The 22,456-nt window shown below is 34.5% G+C and overlaps 1 protein-coding gene across 1 annotated transcript in view; it reads left to right on the top strand.

Moving 5' to 3' along the window:
• The window catches only part of LPP (LIM domain containing preferred translocation partner in lipoma), a 491,757-nt gene that overhangs the window by 368,757 nt on the left and 100,544 nt on the right, over positions 1–22,456 (top strand). The window contains exon 7 of the mRNA XM_049775963.1: positions 1,958–2,127. Coding sequence (XP_049631920.1) covers positions 1,958–2,127 — 170 coding nt within the window. The remainder of the gene's footprint in view (positions 1–1,957; positions 2,128–22,456) is intronic.

The raw sequence follows: 22,456 nt of genomic DNA, 5'->3' as shown, positions 1-22,456 counted from the left end.
GTAGATTATAATAAAAGCAAAAGTAGACTGACTCAGTTTATTTTTAAACAAATCACAAAGTTTATTTCAAATATTATATAAAATCTTTTCTTGGAGTCCATACCCAGTGATGCACAGGGCTTCTTACTCTGGCTCAGATATTACTCCTGGTACTGTGCACAATGTTCAAGGAATCAACATGGGTCACCCATATTCAAGGCTTTATTATACATTATGCTATCTCTCTTGTCCAAAAGATTTATTTTTTAATCAAATGACAAGAATGTGATATCAAAACTTTATAATACCAGCTGCAAAGGAACTACTCAGTTTCCAAGAGACTAACTTATTTATTTTCCTAGGACTTGATATCTTTTATTTTCCTCAAAAAAATAAAAATTATGCAATTTAGATACATTATAAATGTATATTCAAGCATTTAGTAAAACATAAAGAAATATATTTCAAGGCCAAATGCAACTAAACAGGATTAGAAATATATGTGCCTCTTTTCTCCCAAGTTGAAACATTTAGCCCTCTTAATTTTTAGTGTGACATGTCTGTCAATCTAATGTGATGGAGTGTTGAAAGCCATCTTCAGTGAGAAATATCTTTCTAATGTCAATTCTGTGTTCAATCCTGATGCAGAGAACTAAGAAGCAAAAAAAGAAAAAAGTAGTTTTTGAGGCCAAAGATTCGACTACTTGGGTTGTTCATTAAATACTTTTGAGGTGGTTTTTTCATCTATAAATAGGAATAATAGTACTTATTATATAGATTGTTGTTAAATGATGTTGCTAGAATTAATGTTTATAAAGCTCCAGGAAAACTGTTTAACGTTTAGGAAACTCTAAGGTTTGCCATAGCTTATCTGTGAAAGCCTGAAGATCTTGCTGACATTCTTATTAGCCTATAATTGTTTTGATTTTTTTTTTGCTTCAGTAAAATAAGGAATAAGGAAAATTGTTTGAAGGTATTACTTCTAGCTTGATATCCTCAGGATGGAGCCAGAAATAGGTACAGATTGCAACCAGCACAATCCCCCTCAGTGACATAAATATTTTTTCTTAAATTAGAGTTTTATTTTTTTAACTTAATTTGAATGTTTCAATTCTAAACTGATGTCCATATGTAGTACAGATGCCCCTGGAATCAGGATGCTGTAAGTCTGCAGAACTCGAGACTGTGAGGACTCAAAACTATACAGTATGCTGATCTGGTGCAGGATTTACAGAAGTTCAAAGTTTACATCAAAGAAGAGTTAGAGCTAATATTAACTGCATTGTAATATCCTAAAGCTCTCTGAAAATAAGAAATAATACTTGTTTCATGAGTCCCCAGAAGACAGAACTAAAACTATTCAGTAGCAGGATGAGGAACCATATTAGCTGCTCTGAGAAAGAACTTCTAGCAGTCAGAACTGTCTAAAAAGAGAAGGGATTATCTTTTGATCTTCCTGTCACCCAAATCTGGGTGCAGAGAGATTCTAGAAAGGTTTTTTTTGTGAAAATAGTAGACTGAAGTCTGTAACCAGGTCCCTCACAATCTAACTGAATATATGGACTGTCCAAAGAGAAAGAAAGAGTGTTTTAAGCCAGCTAGTGCACTCTAATATCGCCCACTCCTGCTATCCAGACTTACGTTCCCTGTATTCTGATATCTGACATAAGAAGCAGATCTTTGACTTCTGTTGAATTGACTTGATTTCTCTCCTGCTACTTTGAGACTTGGCTATGGAGTCAACTCTTCAAATAACTTGTTTAAAATTTTGTTTAACTTTTTTAAAATCTCCATCATGTTCACTTACTAAGGATTAGTGGTGAGTAGACTGATAGAGCTTGTCATGAAAGTCGCAGCGATCCTAGGTGTGCTGTTGATTTGCTGACATTTTGAATCTAATGCATCCCTCCACGTTGGCTTCATTAAAAGAATTAAAAGTGTTCTTGACAATCAACTCCTTTTTTTTTTTTTTTTTCAGGTCGCTGTGCTCGCTGTGGAGAGAATGTAGTTGGGGAAGGTACAGGATGCACTGCCATGGATCAGGTCTTCCATGTGGATTGTTTTACCTGCATCAACTGTAACAACAAACTCCGAGGGCAACCCTTCTATGCAGTGGAGAAGAAAGCCTACTGCGAGCCCTGCTATATTGTAAGTTTAGATACTTTGCATAAATATCTTCATCAAATACCAATCACTCTGGATAAAATGTCGCCAAAAACTTGACTCCTTTCTAGATTTCAAAGTATGTGTGCACATGTGTGTGTAAATTGACACTTAACTTGTTATGTTCCTATGAAGCATGGAATAATATATTGGCATAAATTTGCCATTCAATTATGGTCTGCTGAGAAAACCCTCACCTTGAGGATTTCCAAGCCTAGTGTACAAGCTAGTATGTCTTCCAGTTAAGCATCACTTTTGCCAAATAGCACAATTTAAACCTACTGTCATTAGGCTTCATTTTACATTTGAAGCTGCCAGTGTTTATATAGGAACTTTCAGGGTCTCTGGGCTTGTCAATGATCTTCCTCCCTTTGAATTAGCTCTATTCTATCCAAGATGTTTCTTACCTAACAAGACCAGACTTTTTTTTCAGTGATGCAGACAGAAGCCTTTTATTATAAAGCAGTTTGAAAGTGAATGACTGGTAATGCTTCCTGAATTAATAATAGATTTGTTAAGAAATCCAGCAATTTTTTTTTTACTTTTTGGTTTTGGGGTCCTATCGGGTGGTGCTCAGGATTTGTTGCTAGCTCTGCTCTCAGAAGTTACTCCTGGCAAGCTCTGGATATCTTATGGGATACTATGGATTGAACCCTGTCTGTCACATGCAAGGCAGACACCCTTTCCACTGTACTATCTCTCCAATCCCAGCAACTATAGTTTGATAAAATAGTAAAATGACAAATATACTGATAGCCAGATTATCTTAGCTTTCTATATAAATAACTAAATATATTCATTAAAACTATCTTCTATAAAGCAAATTTATTAATAGACATACACTTTTGAAAATCTTAAGGTGAATATTTTTGCATCTTTTCTAAGTTTCATCTCTTGATTTAATAATTTTATAAAATATAATGTCTGCAGATCCACAAAAATTGGCATGATATATTTGATTTCCAGTATTTAAGAAATATAACATAAAAGAAATCTTATGTATAAGGTAGTAAGTTCCACATATATTATAAAGATACACACAGTTCAAGATTACTACAGAGTTCCCATTCTCATTGATAGTTTCCGATAACCTGACAGTTTTCACTAATTGTTTTCAGTCAGAGACTCTATACTACAGCTCTGAAATTTCTTAGATCAAGATCTTGTGCGATAAAATAATTGCTTTGCATCATCTCTTAGATTCAGTTTCCTTTCCCTTTCCTTCCCTAAGGTTTCTTAAACACATAAAACTTCATTGCAATACCATACAATCTTGGTGCTGAGCAAACACTCTCAGGATTATTTGTCTAACTCCTCTCTTTTAGAAGTGAGAATGCTGAGATACTAAGAAGAAAATGGCATATGCTCAGTGTCAGAGCTAGATCTCTATACAGTTATTTACAATTCTCTTTCCAAATTCTTTACAGACACCACACTGCATAAACATAAACACGTTGATGTCCTGTTGATCTGGGAAAAATTATTATGGATCAGGAAGTCTAGTGAAAGGAAAAGATTACCTCATTGGATAGAAAGATATTGCAAACATGACCCTTTAAAATATTGTGGAAAAGGAAGAAATTTCAAAATCTATTCCCTTTATAGACAGACTAGGTCGGTTATAATTCACAGTGACTTAGAACCTTCACTGTAAAACTGTGTATGTCAACTATGTATGTGTCAATAAGGAGCAATATGGTTGTTCTTATGCTACATGACTGTATAATATTGTGGTTTTATACCTCATGTTTATTTTCATTTATTTTTCCACTGTGATGTTAATTTTTGAGGACTAATGATGCTTTTAAAATTATTTTTTTATTATTTATATTTGGCTTGTAAGTGGTGTTTATTACCCATCCACTGACCTTGGTCCACCAACACCCTCAGCACCAGAGCACAGGCACAATTCAATCCCTACTTCCAGCAACCCCACCTCAACTCCACCTAAACCAGGCTCTAGGTCCTCCCTCCCCAATTCTCCAAGGCAGCACTAGGGGTGGGGAGGATGGAGATAGGAAGTAAACACTGAAGAAAAAGGGACACACTGGTTCCCAAACTTCAGGAGCCAGCACCCAGGCCAAAACTGCGGCCTCAATTCAGGCAGGAGATATCTTCTGGAGGTACCAGGAATCCGCTCAGGTCTTGGCCATTGGTTTCACTCATTTACCCCAGAGTGACCACCTGTATTGGCGCTATGTCCTGGAAGCCAGAACTGTAGCTGACCCTGGTTTTCACTTGCTCTGGAGTCCCCTCCCCCAGGCCTTATCTGGGCATTATCTCATTGTAGCCCTCACGAGGAGAAAATGTGGACATTCTCTGGAGGAAGGGGCCTTCTAGTGGTGAGGATGACAGCAGTGGAGGCTGAAATAGGGCAGAAGGGTTGGGAGACAGCAGCCCCAGAGGAAATGGGGAGCCACATCTGCCTTAGGGATCAACTAGGAAAGGCCAGGGAAGGAAGGACATCCTCCTTCATTTTTTCTTTTAATCTCAGGACATAGCAATCATTTGACCAAAACTCGAATACAAATATATGTGAAAATCATGGGTTTGAATTTGGTTTCATCACTTTATGGTTTGCCTCCAAGAAAAGTTATTCAATCTAAGATTCAGTTACCTCATAACTAGCATTGGGCAGGATTTCAGAATGTCACTCAAGAGGACTATGAAGATAAAATGAAATAAAGGCTTGCTGAGAGAATGAATTCAGAAAATGAGTATTAGAGAATGATAGCGGAATGAATGAATCATATTCTGACCCATTTAGTATTCATTTTCTTAACTTTTTAAACGTATTTTTGATTTGCAATGCTGGATATTGAACTCAAAGTTTTAACACATGCACAGCAGAGTCATATCCCCATCCCAGACTTCATTTGTTATATCTAAGTGTAATCTTTGATGTTTCATAAATTTTGGGATTTCTGAGCCATACCCATCTTTCATTTTAAAATGATGTACTAGCTTTTCTGAGTGTGTAAGACTGAAAAAGTCTAATCTGGCTGTATTACAGATTCTGCTATGTATGGGCTCAGTTTTTTATTTCTATTCCAGGCATAAGATCTCAGTGATTCTATAAGACACAGTTTCTTCTGCTTTGGATGTCTTTTTCTATACCCCACTTATGATAAGGAACACTATCTGGCTCTATTTAATCACAACCTTGGAAATGCTGGGTAAATTCATATAATGGAAATCCGTACTATCCTTTTTGACTTCTCTCTCTCATAAGCACTTGAATCAAGATTTTTCTTTAATGAGATCTATCCATGGTGACTCTAAAATGTAATTTAATTCTTATCAGAATTCAGTTAAGCTTTACTCAAAGACCCTTGTTCAATATTGATTTCAGAGTTCGGCACAGCCCTCAAGCTCTCAGATGGATGTTTTAGCATTTTAATTTCTTCTGAACTTTTGTAACTCCAATAAGCTGCCATGTTACAAAATCAATGAATTTTCTTAGAGAGGATGTAGGCCTGAGCAATCTGGGAGAATAAAATTAAATGAGTTTGTTTTTAAGATAAGTTTGTAGGACTATGTATACCTTTCTTTGAACTAAAGCCCTTGTAGCATTTAAATACGTATAATGCCATCAAGTCGAATTGGCACTTTTTTCTATGGTGAAAACTTATGTCTGACAGAAAATCAATAAAAAGCAGAGAAACCCTGAACTTAGGACTTAATATTTGTTTTTTGAGGGGAGGGACCACACCCAGTAGTGCTCAGGGGTTACTCCTGACTCTATGTTCAGAAATTGCTCCTGGTTCAGGGAATCATATGAGATGTCAGGGATTGAACCCAAGTTGATATAAAAAGAATGCAGATTCCTGTTAAAAGTTATTTCCATAGTTCTACATATTTGAAAAAGAGTTAAGTTTCAAAATCTGAGACCAGTTTAATAAATAAGAGCTCAGTGATCCTATAGGACACAGTTTCTTCTGCTTTGGCTGTCTTTTTCTATACCCCACTTATGATAAGGAACACTATTTAATTCATATTTATTTAAATTGGTTCTGTATTGATCATTTTAAAAACGTATTTAGGGGGCAGAGCAATAACACAGGGATAGAGTGTTTGCCCTTGCACACAGCTGACCTGGGTTCTATACCTGGTACCTCATAAGGAGTGATTTTTGAGCACAGAACCAGGAGAAACTCTTGAGCACTGCTGGGTACGGTCCAAAAACTAAAACAAACACAAAACTTATTCAAATGAAGCCTTGACAAAATTTTAAGAGGAAGCATACCAGTAATATATTTTTCTTGATTTCGATGATCATATACTTGGTGACCTCTTAAATCCTGCATTGTTTATACATGAGTATGACTAAACCAATTTGTTCAATAAAGCATTTTTGTTTGATGTGAGTGGATTGGTTTTAGGGCCACATCTAGCAGTAGCTCCCTGAAGTGTGTTATGATATGCTTTACATTGTATTGTTTATTGATTGATTTAGTTTAATTACATAATTACAACATAATATATATTTTTGTAGTTCATATTGATAATATTTACTTTTAGCTTTTTATATATTTATTTTTACATTGCTTACACTTCATATTTTAAAACCATTTGTCACTAGAAAGATATTGGTTATGTTCTAATATTGGTTTTGATAAAAATTATCATAAATTAGTAAAGGTTTTATTTTAATTACTTCCAATTAGCTTACAATATTTTATGTATATTAACAATTATACTTTGAGATAATTTGGAAAAAACTTTTCTATCATTTATTTATTTTTCTCTTTGGGGTTTTGGAACACACATCGATGTGCTCAGGGATCATTCCTAGTGAGCTAGGAGACATATATATATGGGATGCTGGAGATTGTAAATTGACTTAGGTTGGCTATGTGCAAGGCAAATGCCCTATGTACTGTACTATCACTCTGGTACCTTGCTAGCTGTTTTAAGAAAGATTTTTCTGGGGCCAGAGAGATAGCATAGTGGTAGGGCGTTTGCCTTGCAAGCAGCCGACCTAGGACTAACAGTGGTTCAAATCCTGGCATCCCATATGGTCCCCCCACCCCGCCGCCTCTTCGTGCCTACCAGGAGCAACTTCTGAACAGAGAGCCAGGAGTAACCCCTGAACAACGCCAGGTGTGTCCCAAAAACAAAAGATTTTTCTAATAATAAGACCTCCAGTGATGATATCATGTATTAGATATAACATATCTACTAATAAAATGTCTATACTTAGAGTAATTTTAATAAGTGCATCACATAATAATTATCATAATTTGAGAATATATTATTATTAATAGTATTGGTAGAAGATTTCCTATGTTTCTCATCCATTTCATAGAAGCTTAGCTTTGCTAATTCTTATAGATTTATATATAAATGAAAGTTCAACATTGATAACATTTGACTTCCTTTGTGTAGAAGATAATGTGAATAGTCTATATATGTATACACTCTCTTAGACATATGTATGTATTATTCCTAGTCTAGTGTTCCTGTATAACCTTGGCTAAACAATTTAATTTCTGAACACCAGTAACAAAATAGAAACATCAGTTATTTTCCTCTTTTTAAAGACATCTAACAAACAAGTCTTAATTTTATATATCATGCTATTTTTCATTAATATAAAAGCTGAACCTGATTAATAGCAATACTATCATTGCTTTTCTCTTAGCACAATCTTACACAATTAAAAATTTCTCTAGGTTTGGGGTAATTTCATAGCTGCAGTTACTATGGAAATATTGAAATAAATAGATGTCACAGAAGGGATATGAGGACATAGAAGAAAATGTTCATGCTTTTCTTAAGAAATTTTTATGTAGATATGAGCATGAAAAGGAGCAGAAAATGACTCCCATTTATGTGACCCACTTCCCTTTATGAGACAGGTGTGTCTATAAATGCTGATTTATAAAAGAAACCCCATGTATTAGTAGTGCCTTAGAGCTATAAGCATCTCAGTGTTTTGGATGAAGTCGGCTTATGAAATGGCAACCAAGGATCTTTCTCCCCTAAATAAGACTTTTATTTAGGAAAGGATCAAATCCAGCTAACTCTTTATCTAAGAAAGCTGGTACAGATAATTTTATTAAGTTAAAATCCTAGTGACAACGAGGCCTCAGGAAGTAGGTGACCAACTCTACAGAAGACTAAACATTTTAAAGCTCCAGAATTTGATGCATTAGTGACCAGCTCACTAGTGACCTTTTTTTTTTATGTCAATGAAATTGCTACAGTTAAAACACTCTGACTTTTTAAGATATATTAAAAGTTATGTTTTAGCACCTTTACAGAAAAACGGTTCTGTCTTCCCAATAAAATATTTTAAGAACGTTATGGACTGTGCTTTTTGTAGGTGTGAGAAAAGGCTTTGAGCTTGAGTAAATTGAAAAATACATATGATAGCCCACCTCTTTCTTTGCCTACCTCTCTGCTCTCATCTAAAAATAATGCTGTTTATTTGTCTCTGTCTCTGTCTCTCTCTCACTCTCTCTCTGTCTCTCTCTCTCTAACACACACACACACACACACATTCTTTTTGATGTTATATCAGAGTGCCACATGTAATTCTCCAGGAATGAGAAAAATAGTTGAAGAAAGAAGAATATTTGTCAGAATCACTTGAGAGATTTAACCGTGCTCTCTGCTTTGCATGGTTATTTTTCCTATTTATACAGTCCTTTATTTTTTACAATATTCCTGGGGATCTATTATTACATGCTATCACACCTATTAGCATCTTGTGAAATAGACAAGCGGAAGATCATTAGTTCCATTTCATAGTGGCTTTGACATTCCAAGTCAAATACAAAACAAAGTCTGAAAACAGATCCTTCGATTTGTTATTGTAGGTCCATTCTATGGCCATGAAACTGATATACATCTTCCTAAGAGCATGCAAATGCTGACAGTCCCCTGTGGTTATAGCCTTCTATTTACATTATTTTTAACTGAGCATATGAAACACATCATTCAGTATTGAAGAACCTGAAATACTGAACAGGCAAAGAAAAAAATATCAGTAAATTTTTGTAAATCATTTTATATTTAATTTTATGTAAATCAGTAACTTATATGATGCTTTCTTAAAATGCCTCAAATTTTAAGTGAAAGACATTTTACAGTTAAAATTAATCACAATAATAACATGTTTTTAGTGGATTAATGTTTTTCAAAACACTATTCTTTAATCTCCTATTATCTTTCAACAATCCTAGGAAATAGGTACAATGATACTGGTTTCATTTCTAGTTGTAATAAATTGATTTTAGATTATTAATTTTACAATTTCATAGATTGTATCACACCCTTCATTTGAACATGTTCTTAGGGTTTTCAAGTATCATTCTTGCCATGTATCCAATAAACCTTGAAAAATTTATTACTAAAACTTAAAATTTTTTTTTCTGTGATCCCATTCTATTTTAATGTTAAATTAAGAATATCTGATAGAACTGGAGAGATAGTACAACAGGTGCTTGCCTTGCATGTAGCTGACCAGGTCTAATAACCCACATCCCATATGTTCTCTCAGAATCAAGAGTGATTCCTGAGTGCAAAGTTAATTTTAACTTAATTAACTTAATTAACTTAATTAATTTAATTAATATTAATTCGGAGCACTGCCAGATGCTCACTCCTCCCCAATATCTATAGTACAGTATTTCTGACTTTTACAGATGCGATTTCTTCCTAGAGTTTTGACATTTTAAAGAAATATTGAATTTGACATATTTCTTATGATTGAAACTATTTTTTAATATTTTCAATTATTATTTGTTCATTAGAGAAAAATATGGGACAGATGAAAAACTTACTATGTAAATGTTCTAACAGTTTGTGTTATATACTTTTTGTAATATATTCATATATAGATACATATTCATGTATATAAGTAGACATACATCTTTGCTCTCTCACACAAACATTGCAGAATCATACCAGTGGACTAATTTGTAATTTACTTTTGCTGTATAACATCATTTATACTTTACTTTCTATGAAAAAATTATTTCAAATATTTTATGTAATTTAAAAGGAATATATATATCTTACTTACACTTTCTGAAGAAATTTACTCAAGATATATTCTGGCATACAAATAAATTAATCAAAAATTTTAGGAAAGAAAATACAAGATGAATGCTGGTAATGGACCAATAAAACAAAAAGCTAAACAGAGTAAGAAATCATATTTGTTTAGAATCAGAGTAGGTCAACTTTAGAAGAACTAATGGTCTAATTCAAGAAAGCTATAAAAATTTACAGGAATTAACTCACGAGCAAAATTTGGGGGCATTCTATATGTTCTGGGAAGCACCTTTCTCTTTAACATGTCATCACCTATATACAACAGACTTTGAGGGTAGATTAATTCCTGCATTGTCCTTTGCTAATGGAATTTATTCAGCTCTTTCCCCCAAATAGCCCCTAGCTCTTTGCTGATCTTGGTTACTGCTCATACTCGGTATCTCTATAGACTCCAGATGTTCCTGATAGTAAACTTAGTGAGGAGTGTTCAGAATCAGAAGGTAACTGAACCGAACAATATCTTCACCTTGGATCCAATACCAAACTATTACTTTCTATTGCTGACATAATATGTTTCAAAAGGGCCAAGAAAGACCTTAAAAATGCTAGATCAGTTTATAGAAGAGAAAATCTAAAACCTAAGAAAGTTTACTAATTTGCCTGTGGTTATACAGATTTTTTAATGGCAGAAGCAGTAAAAGAGCCTTGATGCAACCTTCAAAGAACTGATTTTGGGGAGACTGACCTGAAGACCTTTAGCTATTAGTGACATGGGTTCCTGAGAAACATGCCTCAAAAGTACTGGATTCTACACATTTTGATTGCAAAATATAGAAATAGGACAGACAGTGTTTACTTCAGCCCTACCCAAGATGAAGCATCTCAGATTTCCAGGTTAAATGTCTCAGAAACCTTATGCTAGAATCTTCCTAGTGCCCCAGTTTGTTTATTTTTAAATCAAGCATGAACTCATCTCTTAGTTTTTGCCAGAATTTGGATGAATGTCAGCATCAGGCCACTGTAATAATGGTTTAAGATTATTTAATCCTATTACTTATACACTTCATTAGGCTGAGTGAATTGTTGGCAGTGGTTCAGTAAACTTCCTACTTTAGAGATAAAAGGATAGAAAGAAAATAGGGAAGAAGTCTGTTCCTCATTTTCTTTCATATTTATCTTATATCTCTTAAAGGGTAAAAGAATGAAAATCACCCAGCTACAGCTTGGAAACTGTCTGATTAGGGTCTTCTGAACTGCTCTGTACCCTCAGAAGAGAGAACAATAAATGTATTAATTTTCTATTTCCAATTAGAAGACAAAATATGCAGTAAAGATGGGGGTAAGGAAAAAGATAAAGAAAGTGTAAAGGAAGGAGGAGAAAGAAATAAAAATTAATTTGTGTTTAACATTAAAATAAATTTAAAATGCTTAGATAAGACATTGGTTTTGATTGGGGGTGGCTAGTGCGAGACAGCAAATTATTTTAAGAAAAAAAATAAAGTCATATTTTTTACATCTTGATGTGGCATCATTCTGCATTCAACCCCTTAACTTTATGTTCAGTTTCTCCACAAACAGAATAAAAGTAGCATGGATAACATCTTTGTGTTCAGGGAGAGGGATGGAAGACGGAACAGAAAATCCAAGTGTGGGGACTTTGAGTAATGATCAGCTGTGCAAAGCCAGGACAAGTAAAGAGACATAGACACAAAAATCTGGGGAAGAAATGGAGAATTTTGCTTAAACTCATTGAGCAAAGGACAATTATTAATCAGCATTTCATCTCTGGAATGTTGTCTACATGCTGCCAGATTAGGAGTTCTTCAAGTCTGAGAGTGGGCTACGAGTTCTGTGACCCAGGAAGCTTCATTTTTCCTTAAATAGATCAGAGGTCATCTGCTTTGCAATTGCTCTGAGAAATATTTATTAACAAATAAAAGGCACGAGATAAAATTTTAGAGTTTTGGTACAAAAAAAAAATCAAGAAATTTATCTGTACTTTTAACATCAGGGCTCTTATGCATGTTCAGGTTTGTAATTCTTATGTGTGTAATTTCTAGCTATGTTCAACAAGAAAAAACAAATTCACTTTTATCTCCCCTCTCTCCTGCACTTTATTCACAAACACTTGACCAAACTGGACCCTTCTCACAGATGATCTTGAGTTTCTTCTACTGGAATGTGACTTTCCCCATCTTCATTCACCCTTTGGAAATCTTTATCAAGCAAGCTTAAAAAGCTTTCCTGGAACTTCCCCAAGTACATGCAGCTTTTCCTGTACATGCAAGGCTTTTGTTTTTCCTTCTCACGCTGTGGTTAGCACTTTGCAACTGGAATTTATAGTCATTTGAATCTTTGACACATCCTAGCACTGATTTAAAAGTACTAAAGTTTATGTAGCAGATAAGGAAGCACATTTCATTTGTCTTTGTTTTCTCCTTAGTTTTGTCAACAGAATTTGACCTTGAATTTATTGATGCTTTGATATTGGGGACTAGTTGCCTTCAGGAGTTAACCAGTTTCACTTTTTATGTTTGTATTGGTTTGGGACCACACCCTGGAATGCTAAGGGGTTACTCCTGGACCTGCACTCAGGAATCGTTTCCGCTGTGCTCTTTGATTAGGAGAACAGGTAATGACAAAGATCAAAAGGGAAGAAGGGACTTGTGCAAGGCAAGTGTCTCGTCCATAAAGAGAAACTTGGACCTTGTGCCCTTTGAGATTTACCATAGATTTGAGACTTTATGTATGCATAAGAAGCAAAGAGAACTTGGCTCAGGAGCCTGTAGCAGTCATTGCTGAAATGTAAATAGAAAAGATTGACAGGAAAGATGTGAGAGTAAAGCAGCTGTGTAGCTTCCAGTCACAGAATTATCACAAGAGCTGCCCCATCAAGGTCAAAGAGACAGACCCGACTCACAGATGAAAATTAATCTGGTGTTTGAGTGGAAGTTCTTCCTATGACTTTGAATAGAACTGTGTATATATCCAAGACGACTTAAAAAGTAAATAAGTAGCAATCTGCATCCTGGATCTCTTTTACTCATTTCCCTAAAGGTACCCAAGTTGAAGATGTCATTAAAAAGAGGTGAGCGCTCTTTCTGAATAGTTCACAGTAACACAACATCATCTTGGCGGTCTTCAAAACTAGTTCTTAATGCGTTTTTAACCTCAAGATTACATTTACTGTGCAAAAAGGGTAAAATGATTGGATAGTAAGATGAGAGGAAGACCTGTAGAACTGTCACAGTTAGTTGGAGGCCTAAGCCACTATGAAATTATAAACACATATGGAATGAATCTTAAAATTAAATCAAACATTTTTAAAGGTCGATAAACATCTTCCACATAAGATACTTTTACATAAAGGGCTCTTTAATAATGCTAAAAGACACTTGAAACCATGCATATTAAGATATACATAGAATTGTGTCAGCCAAAGTAAATGGAACTTCTAAAATGTATCTCTCAAAACGCTGAAAATTTGTATTTACTTTAGTACTAACATAAAACAGAACAAAGCCAAATGTTCCCCACAAGATTAGTAGTGTTATTTGCATTGAAGTCTAGAATTTTCCGGAAGACTAGAAGACTGGAAAGGTCTTTCCAGAAGACTAGAAGACTGGATGGGAGCAAGGACCTGAGAGGCAAAAGAAAAAATTTAGTCATATGCCTACCTGAAAGAAGAAGCAGTACTAGTGTGCCCTATGGGAAATCTTTTTTGCTCCTAATTCCAACATTTATTCTTGTTCCACCCTTGGCAGAATCAGCGAGAACTATTACAGTTCCTTTTTACAAATGATCAAAATAAAGGCTTAGAAAAGAGGACTTTGGAAAATGAGGAATTAATGTAGGATTAAAGCTGAACTTTGAGCTCCTGCACACTAAATCTTAGCCTTTACCTTCCCCTTAAATCAATTCAAGCTAGCAGATGCCTGCCATCAGATAGGACTTACTTAAATCAGCAAAGGTCCATGTTTTGCCCCTTGGTTTCACTTTTTTTTTTTTAACCCTTTTGAGAATTCTCCCTTCCTGCTGAGGACCTGCACTCCCATGGCTGGCTTCTCGGTTTTGGTGTTATTTTATACCTGTACATTCACCCACAGCCTTGGTCTTAGCTCTTCACTTTTTCTCTCATGACAATCTGACTTTTATGTGGAAAAACTAAAATTTTCCCCAATCAAGTTCATTATTCTCTCTTATTTGTTATGACTCTGCTTCTTAAACTCCTAAAATTGTGTTCCACATTTCCAAACAGTGCTCAACCAAATTCACCCTGCTATGTTATTTAGCTACTTTTTTAAGTGTGATTTGGATTTTTATTGGTTTTGGAATGAACATATTAGTTCAGATTGCCATAACAAAGTACCACAGATCAGGTGACCTAAACAATAGAAATGTATTCTCAGGATTATGGGACTTGTGAAGCTTTCTAATGATAATGCTTTTCCCTAGACTCTCATATTCAGGATAGGATGGAGCATGTCTCTGGTACTTTCTTTCAATTACAAAGGCAGTAATCCTTTCACGAGGGCTTCTATTTTGTAACCTCTTCTAAGTCTTATTACCAACCAAAGTTTCAATCTGCCAATATTTTCACATCACCTTGAGAATTGAGACTTCTACATGAATTTGTGGGAAGAAAAACATTTTTGAATCCACAGAAATGAATCGCAATTTTTAAGAGCATTTTAGGGGTCCACATAGAGTAATGTTCAAGCTTACCCTTGGCCCTGTGCTCAGGGATCTCTCTTGGCAGAAACAGGGAATAATATACGGTACAAGGGATCAAATCTATATTGACCACTTCAGAAAAATGCCCTTCCAGCTTTACTATTACTGAGAGCCCTAGTTGCACTTTGGCCCTGGGTCTGGAAACACACTCTTGACGCTACTTGATAGAGTGACCATCAGAATATCTTAGGAGTTTAGGTATAGATATTTAGTTTTTAGATACTTAGCAGATGTTTACTGAGGATTCCATTGCCTTTAAAGAATTTTACTAGACATTCAATAAGGCCCTGTTTACACTCAGCACATCATAAAACCCTGCTGCATTTTTCTTTAAGGATATACTATTTTATCCAATAGAAGTTACCTCACTTTTTAGGATCAGACAAAGACTTGACTCTGTAGAAGATTGTTTCTCATTTCTATTAGATCATTAAGAAATCGGCACAAGTGGCAAGAAGCCAAACTGCCCTGAGTCTGGCTGGTCAATGTCTGCAGGTCATTCCAGAAAAGATGCCAGAATAACAATGTGTTCTCCCAGAAAGTGCTTTTTGTCAGTCTCTTGGAATTAACTTCTCGTGCATGGATCAATAAACTTCACCGACTTGCCAATGTAATTAAGAGGTGGCAGGTTAAGCATTAGTATTAATTAAGTTCAAAGTAAAATAAAATGAAGAAAGTTATTTTTTGTGAAATTGTGCTGTCAGATTTGCTCAGGGTGGTTCTTCTATCAAAGAAATTTCAGAAAATGGAAAGGATTACTGTCTCTCTGGCCTTGGGAAAAGTGAGCATTTACACATAGACGTCTTGAATACTTTAAATTGAAGAGTGAAATTATTTTCTGATCATAAGCACCTTTGAATAAGCATCTTCTTAAGACTGTGTTCTCTGCTGTAAGGAATACAGAACAATGGGGACACAAACTCCCTGCTCTTTGCTCCCTGCTCTCTTAAATGATAAGAAGCCCTATATATAATTAAATAATATATATTAAACCTATATATTTATATATTTAATTAATATATATTAAATCATATATATGATTAAATCTCAAGCTAGGAAAAATATTTCAAAGAGATTTTCTGGCAGTGATAAGGGGTGAGAGAAAAGGGTTGGTGGAGTTGACTATTTTTTAAATTGAATTCCTTTATAGTTTATGTCGTCAAAAGAAGAGACTGTGGGCAAGAACAGTTTTATGCAGCTTATGTATGTTGTGAGTTTTATGGAAAAGAAACTTAGGGAATGGGGGGCATTTGTAAGACTTGCTTGCCAGTATTTCTATCATAGATTTTTTTTCTGCATTAATGACAGGTTGTCTTGAACTTAGTGCCTTTTGACAGTTTCTTCATGGATGAGTTGCAAAGATTAAATATTTTTATTCTGAGGCCACAGAAACGAGATGGAGAAAGACCCATGTTGACATGAACCTTCCTTTTCTGAAAAGGATAATACTCAAAACATAGAAAGAAAAAAGTGTAGCCATCGTAGTTTTAGAAAATTTGCTGATAGGCTTGAGTAAAGGACATTAAAATTATTCAAGATGTTGGGGATTCTCTCTTCTTTTGCCAGATTAGTAAACTGGTACCTGGAAGAGTATAATTTCCCTCGGCAAAAGAGAGCAATGTGAGTTTCCTAAATCATATAACCACCAGTTCATTTTATATTTGTTACTTTCACATGGAAGAGAATTATTAGGTTCTTTTAAGAAAGAATAACTTGACTCGCAGCACCCTAAATTAACATTGGATGGCTTTAGGGAACGTCACTTAATAATTTACCTGTTTTCCAGCTATGTTAATTATATATCCTTATATTTACCACCTGTACCAATCGCTTAGTGTAATAATACCTTATACTTAAATGCATGTGCTCAAAGTACTTTTATAGTTGTTTTGCATTTGATGCTGACAACAATTCCACAAGTCAGGTGTTGTTCCTGGCTTAGTAAAGGGAAAATGGGGACTCAGAGAAGGGTAACCCCATGTGGCTAGGAAACTTAACCCAGGGTTCTGAGACTCTTTTTATTGCTGAGTTTCACTTTTTACCTTTCTGTCTCTGCTGCCTGCCTGACTTGACCTTTATTTGTTTATCCATTCAATGAAGGTATGTTTATTAATCTGTATTCTAGGGGATATTGGTGTGCAAAAATTGAGAAAGATGCAATCCCCAATTCTTCCATATTTGCCATTTGAAATAAAAATCCCCATTCAAACAAATATTTACCTATTATAGTAAGAGTATATGTAATGAAATTACATATTATATTAAGAGTATCATGAATATATAAACTCTTTTTGAAAGCAGGGAAGGTAGAAGAATTATTTTGTAGCTATTTTTCTGACTTAAAACAATTCAATCACCTGACCAGATAAGAAGTGACTTACCACCTTATATGTGACTCTGGTTCTTTACAGGCTCCTTGCCAAACCATGAAATTTCTGGTATTCACTCAGTCACTATTTGTTGATAATGATACCAATCAACTTTCCCTCCCACTTCTCCAACACTGAAAAGATTTTATGTAGACCCTTGGCTATATTAGACCTTAATTTGCAAAGGGACTATTCTTTTAAAACTTTTTTGACAGAATATAAAACATTTGATATTCACTACTATCATGATGTTCTATTTTAACCACTTAAAAATTTTGCAGTTTCAAGCGTTGGACTTATATTGTCTTTTCTCTTAATTTAGCAAATTGTCATATTCATTAAGGGCATTTATTGCATTCAATCATTCTTTTTGGAATAAAATCTAATCTAAATAATCTAATTTTTACTTTTACCTTGGTGTTGTAAACAGTATTAAATATCCCGACTGTCTTTTACAGAATGAGCATAAAATTTCAAAACAATTTAGTGGCAAACCTGTATTTACAAAATTGTGGGGGAAAATTTTCCTCATAGCAAATTCCTAATTGAATTTGTGAGTTGCACAAGCTTGAAATTTCGCTACACAATTTCTGCATTATTCATTGCTTTATTTTGGTCACATTACAGAATACTTCCCAGAATATTTATATACATTTTCAGGTTTCAAAAAAAAAACCTTACTGGCACCTTTTATGAACAAATATTTATTTTAAGATACAAGAAATATAGAGAAAAATGAGATGATTTTTTATTTATCTAACAAAACTATCTTTAATCATCCAATTTCTAAGACATAATTAATGCAATGCTGTTATACTTAGACGCTCAATGTAGAAATTCTAGGGAAGTATTCTTTCTAGCAGATATAACTTCAGTCAGTCTTCCTGCATTTGATGAAAATACTAGTTAAAGAAGTGGATTTTGGTCTAAATGTAATTTGATTTGCCAGTAATCAAGAAACCTGACAATTGGTGCATACAAATACAGGCACAAGCTCATACTAAAGTCAAGAATCTACAATAAAACAAACCTCCATCTATCCAAAGGGGAAGTAAAATTGATGTCTGCCCCAAAAGTCATTTTCTTAAAAAAAAAAATTGACATTTAAGTAGACATTGTTATATACTGATACACCAACCAAGTGCAAATTTAAATGAGACAAGAAAAGAGAAACTATAATTGAAAGGTTGTGTGTGTGTGTGTGTGTGTGTGCAGGACACACGTGTGTGAATGCACGTGCATGTGCGTGTATGCAGATATATAGGGAAGTATTGAATTTGAGGTAATTTGTATAAAGTGCTGCCAGCATGGTATTTTAAATCCTCCATAATTTGAATTTAAACTACTCCGTGAAATCGTTAAGATTATTATGCCTGTTTTTGAAATTTTGAATTCAAATGACAACTTTACAATTAAAAAAAAAGAGACGTGCCCTTTAAAATCTGAAGAATGTTATTCCACTTATAAAAATTCGTGTGGCTTGAAGTAATTTACTACCTCCACTTTTGAAAAAAAAATACCTGATGGTAATGTCCTCTAGAGAAAAGAATATTGAAGAAAGTAAATATTATGAACATTCCCTCTATGAACGAAAAAAAAGATTTTGATACTGATTTTATGGACAATGGATTATTTTATGTAGTATAATGACAGTAGAAAAATCAGGAAAGACTGAATCAATGTGGGCTGTTGCAGAGGTCTGATGATTGCGTGGCTCTCTGAGTAGTGCATAAAAGACCCCTTCAAACTCATCAAGTATGCCCTTTGATTCACTAAATATGAGCTTTAGAATGTGGAGGTTCTGTTTCCATTTTGTGCCAACTTGCCAAGTGAACAATTTATAAAAGAAACACAGAATAATATTTTCAGAAAATGCCCATTTGCAGTGTATTTTGCAAAGTTATTTTGTGTGGATTTGCCATTATATGTCTTTTTTTTCCAGTAAGTGTAGTTCCACTTAAGGGAAACTTATTAGTTCTCAAAGCAAATTATTGCTTTGGAGTTTTCTAAAGGTTATAAAGTTATTCTCATTTTCTTACTAAAATTTATTTCCTTAAAACTTCTTCTACTCATCTGTCCCCAGAGAAATGCATCTTCCACTTCAGAACCATTTTGGTATTCAAAGTTTCTACATCCATCTAAATGCTTCGACTAAATTCTAGTCCTCCATACACATTTTGTCATTCATATTATGAAATCCTTAGCTATTTTCTTCTGGATTCTTTCAGAATGCCAATATTATTCTTCTAGTTTACTAGAATTTTATGTAATCTTACTAGAATGTAATCTTAAATAAAGAACTTGGCCTGGTGGAACATCATGCATCGCATCTAAATGCTCTGACTAAATTCTAATCCTCCATCTTCTTTTTGTCAGTCATTCTATAATGCCCTTAACTATTTTTTTCTGGATTCATTCAGAATGCCAATATTATTCTTCTAGTGTTCTAGAAATAAAAATGTGACCTGGTGGAACATACAGAAGTCAATTTAAATATAATAACAATAATTACAGAAAAAGTATGACTTCTGTGATGTTTTACATCACAACAAATTACATCACTTACGTCACAGAAAATTTTATATCTCACCACTTCTCATAGAGTAAGGTGAGGCTATATATTAGATCTTATTGTTTTTAATTTTTTCTAAGTAGAATATGTTTGAACAATCATTTTCTAACTTAAAGTATGTATTTCATTTCCAGAAATAGATACAATCTTTTTTTGCACACTTAGCATTCAGCAATATCTTAGCAATGGTGTCTTAATAGAAAATCCTGTTTATAAAACCTCTTTCTAAACTGGAGCATAGATATACAGAATTTTGTTCTTGTTCTTGTTTTTCTAATGAGTAAATCAACACTTAAAATAATTGATATTTGCCTCAAAACACTGAAATGACTAGAGAATTTGGATTTTCATTTAGAGTTTGTAGTTAACACCTTGAAACTTTGTAGTTTAGGCCTAGATAGGATCTATTTGTAAATTATGTGACCTGGGAAAGTATTTATATACCCTTGTTAGAGTCATTCAAATTCAAGAACTTTTGATAAATTTGAGCATGCTCTCTTGGATTTGAAGGAGCTGTTAGAATAAATTTTGTTAGAATAATTTTTTGGTTTGTTTTTATTTTTGAGCTTGTCTAACTATTCAAAATGAATCATTAGTGTTTTTTAAAAATGGGATGTCTATGCAGGCCAGAAATGAGGCGCTAATGAAATCTCTTTAAGAGTTCCCAGCAGGAGATTGTGTGTGTGTGTGTGTGTGTGTGTGTGTGTGTGTGTGTGTGTGTGTGTGTGTGTGTGTGTGTGTGTGTGTCCAAAGCTCAAAAAGGAGAAATCAGACCAGCCAAGAAGGTAGTGTTCTCAAATGAACCTACTAAGGAATTGGGAAAAAGTTCAAGCTCAGGACTTTCTTGCCAGAGTCTCCCTCTGACTGCATGGCGTCCTTCAGAGGCTAAAGCTTATACTTATCCTGGAGTTTCACTCAGTCCTCTAATTTAGTTTTTCTTTTCTCCTGTAAAGACTTATTCTTTTCTCACTATGGCATCCACGACTTTTCCTCTCACATAATTCTCTTTCTGTTACCGGTATCATAAGGAGCCTGTTCTCCTTTTCAGAATGATCATTAAAATATGCATATTTGAATAAGTGTCCCAACCATAACAGCTCTTTCCAGTAATTCTAGTATTGAGCAGCCAATTCCAGTAATGGAGAAGATACTTTCATCAGTTAGGCAACAGGCACCAACCCTCCAAATTAGATTGTGTCATGTTTTCAAGTTCTATTTAAAGTATGAATCTGGATGCTGAAAGGCCCGCTGAATCTAGTCTCCAATAATGAGGAGGGTCTAGATGAAAAAGCAGTTAAATTAGTCCTATGTATGTATTTCCCCCTTTGAAAGAAGTATTGAGGTCTTTAGTTTCTTCACTTTATAAGATGTCTACAATATTTAAAAGGGTTTTGTGCCAGTGAGATTGGTACAACACAAAGAACAAAAGCAACTAGTGTTGGTGTGAATACAGAGAAAAGGGTATCTTCTTCTTTCACTACTGGTGCCAATGTTGACTGGTTCAATCATTTAGGAAATTAGTATGATCTCTTGTAAAAAAAAAAATTAGGAAATAAGCTAGTATATGGCCCAGCAATTCCACTCTGGGCATCGAGCCTAAGAGTCCCAAACTCAGAACTGGTGGTGGGAATGTTACTCTGGTAAAGGGGGCCGTTTTTTTTTGTTGTTGTTGTTGTTGTTGTTGTTGTTTTGTTTTTTATGACTGAAACCCAACTAAAAACATGTTTGTAATCATAGTGCTTAAATAAAGATATAAAAAAAATCAACTTTACTCCTTTTATTGCAGCACTATCTACAATAGTCAAAAGCCAAAATCTGGAAGCAAACCAACTGTCCAAGATAATATGACAGGATAAAGACACCATGGTAGATATATGCAATAGAATACTACTTGGCTATAAGTAAAAAAAAAAAAAGAAAAATATTTTGAGAAATTTTCTGCTACATTGATGTCACTGGACGGTATCATGCTGAGTGAAGTTAGTAAGAAGGAGAAGGAAAGACACATAATGATTTCTCTCATGTTCTGAAGAAACAGAATAAAGGAATAGAATTCAAAAGGCAGCAGAAACTGACAACTTGTCATCAATGGGAAATTTACTACAGGGATTGGGGAGATTGGTGTGGGACTCTGGTAGAATAGAGAAGAGAAGTAGACACAGGGGGTTGGAGTATACCGGTGCTGGAATATTTTCATGTGTGAAACCCTACTAATAATGGGTTTTAAACCATGGTGCTCAAAATATTTTTTAAATGAAAAGATGTTATGAACAACACAAAAAAAGGTTTTCTGACTATCAATTTAAAAAATCAGAGTGGGGTGTCAGAGTGGTGGCATGTAGTGGTAAGGCATCTGCCTTGCCAGCACTCACCTAGGACAGACCTTGGTTCAATCCCCCCTAGCGTCCCATGTGGTCTCCCAAGCCAAAAGCAATTTCTGAGCACAGAGCCAGGAGTAACCCCTGAGCATCACCGGGTATGGCCCCAAAACAAACAAACAAACAAACAAACAAAAAATCAGAGAGGGTAGTGCCATTTGTTGAATATATTCATCACTTCATAGTACTACTGCATTGATACAAAGATGAACACAGAAATCCAAAGTTTTAAATCAAGCATCAATATAATGCCACGA

Source organism: Suncus etruscus, chromosome 6 (genome assembly GCF_024139225.1).
Source record: "Suncus etruscus isolate mSunEtr1 chromosome 6, mSunEtr1.pri.cur, whole genome shotgun sequence".
In the NCBI taxonomy this organism is placed as follows: Eukaryota; Metazoa; Chordata; class Mammalia; order Eulipotyphla; family Soricidae; genus Suncus; species Suncus etruscus.
The sequence above is the reverse complement of the archived record's forward strand: the minus strand, read 5'-3'. Positions and strand labels throughout refer to the sequence as shown.